This window comes from Canis lupus, chromosome 2, assembly GCF_011100685.1.
Source record: "Canis lupus familiaris isolate Mischka breed German Shepherd chromosome 2, alternate assembly UU_Cfam_GSD_1.0, whole genome shotgun sequence".
Classification (NCBI taxonomy): Eukaryota; Metazoa; Chordata; class Mammalia; order Carnivora; family Canidae; genus Canis; species Canis lupus.
Window position 1 is genome coordinate 58,261,284 of NC_049223.1, and position 9,949 is coordinate 58,271,232.

General features: G+C 48.6%; 1 protein-coding gene across 3 annotated transcripts in view; it reads left to right on the forward strand.

Moving 5' to 3' along the window:
• The window catches only part of CIAPIN1 (cytokine induced apoptosis inhibitor 1), a 15,213-nt gene extending 12,814 nt beyond the window's left edge, over positions 1-2,399 (forward strand). For all 3 annotated transcript variants that reach the window (XM_038530964.1, XM_038530965.1, XM_038530966.1), the window contains exons 8-9: positions 1,056-1,137; positions 1,654-2,399. In XM_038530964.1, coding sequence (XP_038386892.1) covers positions 1,056-1,137; positions 1,654-1,764 — 193 coding nt within the window. In that variant the 3' untranslated portion in view covers positions 1,765-2,399. The remainder of the gene's footprint in view (positions 1-1,055; positions 1,138-1,653) is intronic.
• The last annotated feature ends 7,550 nt before the right edge of the window (positions 2,400-9,949 follow it).

Below are 9,949 nucleotides of genomic sequence, written 5' to 3' on the forward strand. Positions count from 1 at the left end.
CATCTGGGGGTCCCCTCCACTGTTCCCCCTGAGGGTTCCCTTCCCTCTGCCTTATGTTAGCTTTTCTGGGTTTTGTATCCCCTGCTGCTTTCTTAGTTTTCTCTCTTGTTTTGTTGGAGTCGGTTCTACAGTAGTTGCTTTAGAAAGGTTGCTTGAGCTGGGAGCCCTGAGCTTAGCGCTGGGATTTGTTGACTGTTTTAGTGAAGGGAGCCTGGGTGGGCCTGTGAGGGACACTGCAAACTCAGCATCTTTGGGTCTTTCACCTTGAGGTGGTTAGATTTCTCAGAGAGGGGTCTTTCTGGTGCCACCTGTTCCTTTGGAGGTTTTGGGGTGCAGTGTGGGCTGAGAGTCAGCCACGTGCTTAGCAGTGGCTAACTTACCACCTGCTTGGAGTTCAGCTCCCCTCGGTCAGAGTCACCTCTTCTGCTTTTTCCGCTATACAGTTCCCAGTGCTGCGTAGCCACTGTCTCCTTTCCCCTGGCCCCTGTCTTTGTTGGGTTATGCTTTACTGAAGTTTCAGTGGGGCCCTGAGGGAAAGTAGAGTAGACACATGCATTCAGTCTGTCCTCTTAACCTGGAAACCTCAGCGTTGGTTTTTTTTTGCATTCATTTTACGGACGGAAAGAGTGGTAAAAATGAACTGGTGGTGCGTGGGCTTGCTGAATCAGTGTTCTTTTAAGTGTGAAAGTTGCCAGCATTCACAAATCAGGAGATTTCAAGTAAAAATCCTTTTTTTTTTTTTTTTTTTTTTTTTTTCTGTCCTTAGCTTTGGAAAATATGACAGCACCGGGTCTGCTTCTCCTCACAGCATTAATCGGCTGAAGCGGAGTAGTGACTTGCCTGTGTAGACAGGGCATCTCCCCTTTTGGTCCCCCTTTGCCCACCACTGTCTCCCTAAACAGCCTTACACGCTTATCTTGTCAGCCCAGCCCCATAGGTGTTTAAGATGTCCTAGTATAAAAAGAAAAGTTTTAGAGTGTTTGGGCAGTGTTGAGGACTTGGAGCCCATGGGTGGTACTACGTCTCACTCACAAGCTACCAATTTTCCCCCCCAGCACCTGTGGCCTCGCGGAAGAACTGGAAAAAGAGAAGTCAAGGGAACAGGCGAGCTCTCAGCCCAAGTCGGCTTGTGGAAATGTAAATATCTGGCTCCTTACTCAGTGTTCACAAAACCCCCAGTGGTATTGGGCATCATCCTAAACCCAACACAGACTCATTTACTGCCCAAGTATTTTAAGAATGGGCAAATATGTGAGAACACGTATGTAGGAGAGAAGTCATCTCCTGAGAGGGGGTTTGCGTGCTCCTGCCTGTAGGGGAGGCTCCTGTCACTTATTTTTGACCCCTTTCTTCCCAGTTCATGGTGGCCTGATGCCATTTGGCTATTTGGCTGAGCTCAACTATGATTTGAACTGTTGAAATATAGAAATATGGCCTTCCGAAGGAACTTCTCATGTCACTGTTTTTCATAAAACTAGAGCTCTTAAAAACTCTTAGTATTTGGGTTTCAATTGGAGCCACACGTGCATCCAGCCATTTCCATCAGGCCACTGTGACCATGTTATGAAATTAGGGATCCCTTTCTTGCCCATGTATCTGGGACACGCTGACACTCAGCTTCCCTGTATGATTGATTGTCTCTTCTCTCAACAGTGCTACCTGGGCGATGCTTTCCGCTGTGCCAGTTGCCCCTACCTTGGCATGCCAGCCTTCAAGCCTGGGGAGCAGGTGCTCCTGAGCAACAACAACCTCAGTGATGCCTAGGAGGGACTTAACATAGTGCACATTGGCTCCTCCAGCCAACTCCTGTCCCTCAAGTCCCACAATTGTGGTTCCTCCCACCTCCTCTGCATTTGCTCACTCTCTGCTTGAAGTCCATCTGCAGGGAGCGTGCTTGGTAAACAGAGTGGAGCTGGCTATGGGGTGCAGTGATGTGCAGTGGTGCTATGTATCAAAAGACCTACTATAATGGGACCTGGTTACTCTGAGTGGGGGGACCTGTTTCTCCACCTCGTATTAGGGAACATGTGCTGAAGAGGCCATCTCCTGATATTACAATGCTGACCTAACACTCAAGAGCCCAGACGTCCTTGAGTATTAACACTCTGTGACAGAGAGGACCCTTACCCCAGTTCTAAGCTCAGCAATAGTGCCACTACTTGCCTTCCAGAGTTGATGGTTTACTCAGTTATTGGTGAGTACCAACTGCACCGATGCAGTTATTGGTGACATGAGTCGTGTCTCATGGCTCAGGGCATCAGAAGAATCACCCGTTGGTTGCTGTGATCATATTCAGTGTCCCTCTGTCCCTTCCATCCCTACCTCACCCCTGCCCTACTGTGTTATATCCGTCTTGTTTCTGTTCATCTATCGTTATTAAAGTTGGGTACTTCTGCATATCTGTTGTGGAGAGCGCTGTGTTTGTGTGTGTGATGTCTGACACAGCCATCTGAGCTCAGCTTAGACCACAAAACTTTCTTTTTGGAAGAGCCTTAGTGTCACACTGGTGGGGCCAGTCCTACATTTAAGTTAAGGATCAGGGACTCTCTTCATTTACTTTAGGAGAGGCCAAGTTGATGAGGTTTTATTTATTTATTTTTTTAAAGATTTTATTTATTCATTCATGAGAGACACACACAGAAAGAGGCAGAGACACAGGCAGAGGGTGGGACTCGATTCTGGGTCTCCAGGATCATACCCTGGGGGAAGGCGGCGCTAAACCGCTGAGCCACCCAGGCTGCCCAGTTGATGAGGTTTTAAAGGAAAGCAGGACAGAAATCTTAAACAATCTCTGACCAAGAGACCTCTCACTGTCTTTGTTATTCACACAAAGACAACTATTTGATCTTGCCAAATAGTTGGAGAGATTGTATGGATTTAAGAGATCAGGATGGTGAGGGGGCGGGGCAGGGGTGCCTGGCTGACTCAGTCAGTAGAGCACGTGACTCTTGATTGCTGGCTCCTAAACTTGAGCCCCATGTTGGGTGCAGAGATTAGAGACCAAAATTCGTATATATTACTAATAAATGGAAGTGTTTGTTGGTATTTGTCCTTGAAACTTGACTTGATTCTCTAAGTTTGCTTTTGCTTATTCTGGTCCCCGCAGGTGGATTTTCTGGGCGTTGCTAAGTTCTGTTTGACTTCAGAGCCCCTGTGGTCGGCAGGGTTCTAAGATGACTCCAATGCCCAACCCCTTGTGTCATCCCCTGCCCCTGAGATTGAGCAGGGCCTGTGAGTATGATGTCCCATCATACTCTCACATCACCTCTAGGATTAGGTGAAGTTCGGCAAAAGCGAAAGGATTTGGCACAAGTTATTTAAGTCTCTAAGGGACTTTCAGTTAAAAGGTCACTTACCCTGAGTGGGCTGCCCTCATCAGTGGTCCTTTAAGGAAACTGGAAAACTAAGAGTTTCTTCTGGCCTTCTAAAGCTGCCATGTGGAGAGAAGGTTCTAGAGGGGCCTCCTAGAGCTGAGAGCGGACCCTGTGGACCCTCTAGCCAGGAGGAAGCCTTCAGCCCTGCAGCCAGGGAGACCCTGGGCAGGGGCCCAGCCCTGCTGTGCCTGGAGTCCTGACCCACAAAATCTGCAAGGGCAGATGTGTATGGTTTTAAGTCCCTAGATCTGTGGTGATCTGTTAGGCCACAAAAGCAAACTAATTCAGCCCAAGACTAGATGTCATGTTAACTGATACTGAGAACAGCTGAGACGCTGTTAGATGCATCCGTTGCAGATACCAAGGTGAAGGACAAAAATCTCTAAACTTCAGGTTGAGGACAGGAGATTCTGAACCAAAGAGCTTCTTGGGTTGGGTTTAGCAGAGCCCGGAGCAAATGTCACTAGCTCTTGCCGACCTGATCCTTGTTCTGCATTCCTGTCACTGCTGGCATAAAGGGTGACACTATCTCCTGTCTGCTACACTTGGCTCAGTTAAAGGTGCCGTGTTGGCAGCTGCTGGGCCACCCACATGGGGGCTCAGGGTTGGGCCAGCAAGCTGCAGAGAGGCCTTGCTGGTCAGCAGCACACATCTGTTCTTGGAGTTCAGCACAGTGAGCAGACACCTTGTGACTTTGTAAGACCCCCATTTCTGAGGGGAGGTTTTGAGCCCCAAACAGTCTAAGATCACTGACTACAACCTCAGTTCACATTTGAGAACACGGGGCGAGCCAGACAGTGACCTGCCACCTGCTGAGGGAGGACCTTTAAAAGTACAAGTACCTGACACCCTTGGACTTTCTGGGTCAGTCATGAGTCTGAGATGGGGCTGGGAAATCTTAATTGTTTAGTAAACACTATAAGATCTTTTGCTTAGAACTTCCCCTCTCCCAGAAGTCACTCTAAAGCACTGAGTGGGATGGATAGTGGAGTCAACCACACCTTCCTTGGTTGTAATGGGGTTCCAGCATGCTGGGTGACAGTGGAGCTGAAGGAAGAATCCCACAGAGAAGCCTCCCGAGCAGGAGGCACTGGTTGTTGGGCAGGAGAAGAGAGGCTTTGCTTTGTGACCATCCTACAGCTCGTCTGTTGTGTGGGGAGGAGAGGAGCTACACATGGGACCATGACCAAGAATTGGCAAAGGTGTGGCCAGGTGGGACTCTTCCCACTCTGATGGAATTTGTTGGGATGGTTACACCCTATCAGGTCAGTTTCAATTCTAGCTGTATGTTAGAATCCATTGGGTGGCTTCAAAAAAACAAAAACATGCATGGGACCCCTCCTTGCCAACCACCAATGAAGTCAATCTTTTCAAATAGGGCTTCGGGTGTCAGTGTATTTGCAAAGCTTTCCCAGGTAATCCTTTCTAAAATGCATCCAGGATTGAGAATCACTGCCCTAGAAAAGTTCTTTTTATGCATGCACCAGGAGACATGCTAAAAAATGTTCAAAGCAGCACTATCTGTAATAGCAAGAACCTGGAAATAGTCCAAATGGCCTTTAACAAGAGGATAGGTGAATGAGTCATGTCATCATGTGGTGGAAAATGGTGTGCTATAGCCATGCACATCAGCGTGGAGGAATCTCAGAGCCACAAGAGAGTGTACGCATGTGATGTGTTCTTTCCCACAGAGTGCAAAGTTTGAAAACATACAAGATCATTAATGTGAGGGATATATATTGTACATATTACGTACATACACATAGGTGACAAATGAAAGAAAAGAAGAATGATAAAGTCCAGGAACATAATTGTCTCTAGAGGTTGATGGGAAGATGACATTCTGTAAGAGGAAATGGAGCTTCTAATCAGAAGAATCCCAGAGAAGCCTCGTGAGCAGAGGCACTGGTTGTTGGGCAGGAGAAGAGAGGCTTTGCTTTGTGACCATCCTACAGCTCGTCTGTTTGTGGGGGGAGGGGGGCTACACATGGGACCAGGACCAAGAATTGGTGAAGGTTCTTTTTATTAAGCTGGATGGAGGCTGTACAGGTGCTTATTCTATTATTGGTTTGCATACCTTACATATACATTATGTTGTACTTATGAGAAGTTTCATTAAAAAAGAAAAAAAAAAGACTAGGAAGGGGCACCTGGGTGGCTCAGTCGGTGAGGCAACCAACTCTTGGTTTTGGCTCCGGTCATGATCTCAGGTTTGTGAGATCAGTGTCAGGATTTGCGCTGGGGGTGGGGGTCTACTTAAGATTTTCCTTCTTTTTCTCCCTCTGCCCCTCCCCCCACCTCTCCCTCCCTCTCTCTCTCTTTCTCAAAAAACAAAACAAAAAACAAACTAGGAAAACCCACACATAAAACCCTGAATGTTAAGGAAATTGCTTGCTAGTCCAGAACGCAGTCCTGCACCTCTGCCATGAACCTCTAGGAAATATTTGGCACGGTTAAAATTCCATTCAAAATTGTAAAAGTAGAATCAACAGTCATTCTGATAATAACAAAGCAGATAAATATTACCTGTGACCAAAAGAACCACACATGGACGAAGTATAGCACAGAGACACCAGAGCTCGTGGGAATGATCGATGCATAAAGAGAGAGGGATTCCTGTGGTGCAGACCTGAAACGGCAGAGCTGAGGCAAGGCGTGAAGAAAGATGAAATCCCAGAGGTGAAGTAGACGTGGGAGAGAGCACTAGGAGGTGGAAAGTGCTACGAACAGGCAGCAAGGACAGGAAAGAGAAAACTAACCCAAATGAAATGGACACGAAGAGAGAGGACTCCATGAGAATGATTAGCCACAGAAGGTAAAAGGGACACACTATCTCAGCGTCATCGTGTAAAGAGACAGTTCAAGGAAGTTTCCAGAAAGCAAGCAAGAGTGAACTCCTATGAAGTCAAAAGTGGTACAGAATGTTCAATTCTAAAAATAATAGTTTTCTGGGGGCGTCTGAGGGGCTCAGTGGAGCATCTGACTTGATTTCAGCTCAGGTTGTGATCTGGGGGTCATGAGATGGGCCCCGGAGGCAGGCCCCACACTTAGAGGGTGTCTGCTAGATCCTCTCTCTCTCCCTCTGCTCCTTCCCCTGTTCATGCTCACACACGCTAAATAAATGAATAAATAGAATCTTTAAAAAAAAAAAATAGTTGTCTTAGCAGCAGTCCCTGACCTGGTGCAGGCTGCATGCTGTGTGTTCTCCAGGAGGTGCTATTAATTCACAAATTCCCTTCCCGCTAAAACAGGGTGATGCTATCCGTAAATAAGTGCGACGAAGATTTCTGTGGTCTGGAAAAAAAAAAAAAGAGGCAATTTTCATGGATTTATGCTTTTGTTACCTTCTCTGCTGCCTCAGTCTTTCCTTGCTTCCGTGACTGTCCTGTCATAGCGACAGGGACTGGGGGCTAGGGACCCAAGGCTCCCCTTGGGCCTCCACAGCCATCGCTCCGACCTTCCGTTGTCACGTCCTGGTGGTGCAGGTGCAGGCTGACCGCCGCCTGGAGCCCACCGTCCACCTCTGTGCAGCCCTGTGACAATCTGGAAGCTGCATTAGGCTCAGAGGGCTCAGCAGCACTAGGAAGTCCGTCCCTCCCTTTCTCTCTCCCTTCTCTCTTTGTTGACAAGCACCTAAACATTTTTTCCTGTACATCACGCTGGAGTTCAAACAGAGTTAGATATACTGTAACACAGCTGGACTTGTTTTAATTCAGATTAACTCTATTCTTTAATACATGAAGTATTACAGCTGTGTTATCCCTTTCCTTCCCTCCTCTGCCCTCTGCAGAAGCGTTCTGTCTCCTGAAGTGACGCCCAGCACACCCATGCTGCTTTTAATTTTTTTTTTAAGATTTTATTTGTTTATTTGAGAGAGACAGAGGGGGAGAGAGAGAGAACAAGCAATGCGAGGCAGAGGAAAAGAGAGAAGCAGACTCTGGGCTGAGCAGGGAGCCCCGTGGGGTTCCATCCCAGGACCCTGAGATTGTGACCTGATCTGAAGAAAGATGCTAAATCTACTGAGCCCTTAGGTACCCCCTGCCCTGTGCTGTTTTTATAGTGTTTCTCTGCATAAAAGGACTTAATGTGAAAATTGCCTCTTTTTTTTTTTTGAGGTCAGATTGACATAACATAAAATTAACCATTTTAATGTGAACAATAGATTGTGCAACCATCACTCTTGTCTCTCCAAACAATCCCATCATCCCCAAGGCAGCCATGTACCTGCCCAGCAGCTAGGCTTTCTCCCCATCCTCCCTGCTTCTGGTAACACCCATCTGCCGGCTGTCTGGGGTCTTGCCTGTTCTGGGCATGTCATGTGAATGGAGTCATACAGTATGTGGCCTTCCACACGTGGCTTCTCTTGACACGTTTTCAAAGTTCATCCACCTTGTAACACACATCAGTGCTCGCTCCTTTCTGTGGCTGAATAATACCCCATTGTAGGTACACACCACTATTTATCCACTCAGCCCTGATGGACGTTTGGGCTGCTTCCACCTTTTAGCTATGGCAGCTCATGCTGCTACGAACATGGGTGTCTGTGCACTGAGCATGCCCTCCCCCCCTTTTTTTTAATATTTTATTTATTCACAAGAGACACAGAGAGAGGCAGAGACATAGGCAGAGGGAGAAGCAGGCTCCCTGCAGGGAACTCAATGCAGTACTTGATCCCAGGATCACGCCCTGAGCTGAAGGCAGACGCTCAACGGCTGAGCCACCCAGGCGTCCCTACCCTCCCTTTGTTTTAATGACCAAAAGGTTTTGTTATAGAAATATTATATATTTCAATCTAAAGGGCATGGAAAATAAGCATGGGCTAAACCCTAATAAACTAGGGAAACAAATTAGTTACATATATGAGAGAGAAGCGATTTGTCTTGACTCATAAGCAGGTTTTATAAATCAATAAAATGTCAGTTCAATTAGGAGGAAACTACAGTATTTCTGAGACTCTGATCCCCTATGGGCCATGTGGGAGCAGAAAAGCAGCCGACTAAGCCCTCATTCTCTTGACTGGGCCCATCCTCAAGCCCATTAGAGAGGGTCCAATTTCATCATTTTAGGGAGAAACAGGCCCAGAAAAGTGGAGTGACTGTGCCAAGGCCTCAGAGCCAGTCAGCAGCAGAACGGATATAGAGCAGGTCCCCGACCCCTGTGTTAAAACATACCTGTGGGGTTTTAGTTTATGTAGGGGCCTGGGTTGATGACGGAGAGAGGTCAGTGCTAGTCAGATAATTCTCTACTGACATTTCCCAAGAGAAGGGGCCATGGGACACCACCCTGGGGGCTGGGGAGAAGCCTTTATTGGGGTCCCCATGGGAAAAGCACTTCTGGGCTCAGAAAACTGAGGGTTGGCTAGTGTGAGTAATTCCCACAGACTTAGGGCAGTGGTCCTAACCCCACTCAGCTGGGGTGTGAGTTATATAGAAAGGGGGCTCTAGAGGCATGAGCCCAAGGTCAGCTGGAGAGTTTGCCCTGGGATTTTGCATGCTTTCCAGAGCTGGAACACAGGGAAGGTGAAACAAGCTTCAGCCATGACTTCAGCCCTGTGATAACTGGAGGCCAAATAGGCTAATAGAGAATCTAAGAACATGTGGCGAGAAGGGCCCCGGCGCGGTGCTCTGGGCACTGGCCATGTCACTGTTGGCTTTAGTGGCCCTTCCTTGTCATCGGGCTAACCCCAGGCAAAGTGGTGGTGGTTTCTCTGCCTCTGCTCCCCCAGCAGAAGGGCTGATCAGCTGCAGACACTGTGAGCCCGGGGCCCCCGGCAGCTGCCGCGGGATGTGGGTAACCCCGGGCCCCCAGGGACGGGGTGGAAGAGGCCAGGGCCGTCCTGCTCAGGCGCCTCCGGCTCGATCTCTATCTGCGGGGAGGCCGAAGCGCCTTCTGGTGGCCAAGCGCAGAGCAACACAGTTCTAACTTCCCCGTTACCGCATCAGCTCCTCCGGGATTTCTCTCTGTGCGTGCCCCTAGGGAGGCCGCCCAGGGGGCTGAGTGGTGAAGATGTCACATGTCCACTGTGCACAAGGCATCTCCCCACCCTCACAAATGAGTCATGGACTGACTCACCTGACCCCAATACCAGCCCCTGTGAGCTCGGTAAGGCAAGTGTGCCATAAGTATAGTAAAGGAGACAGAATGTGCTAGAAGTTGGGCCTGCGGCCAGAGCGCAGAGCTGGCGGAGGGTCAGTGCAGCCCAGCTGAGCTCCCAAGGGGCCTGGATTTCAGTCAAGGGAGGGGTGGGAGGAACAAGGTGATGCCAGCGCCCTCTCTGCTCTCTGTTCTCTAGTCCATGTCACGTGGTCCTCTTTCTCACCAGTCGGGGAGGGGGCGGGTCCCCAAGTCACAATTCCTTCAGATGACCCCTTTGCAGAGGGGCATGGTGGCTGGTCCTATCTCCTGCCTCTTGTCACCCCCTCACTACCACCCCCTCCCTTACATCCTAATCGTGCGGTTAAACATCCTCGCAGTTCTCAACAAGCTCAGCTCCTCTGAGTTTACAAATAGGCCTCTGAGGAAGATTCCACTCAGACAAAAAAGTTTTGCTTCTTTTAAAATGCTCTGCACATGGA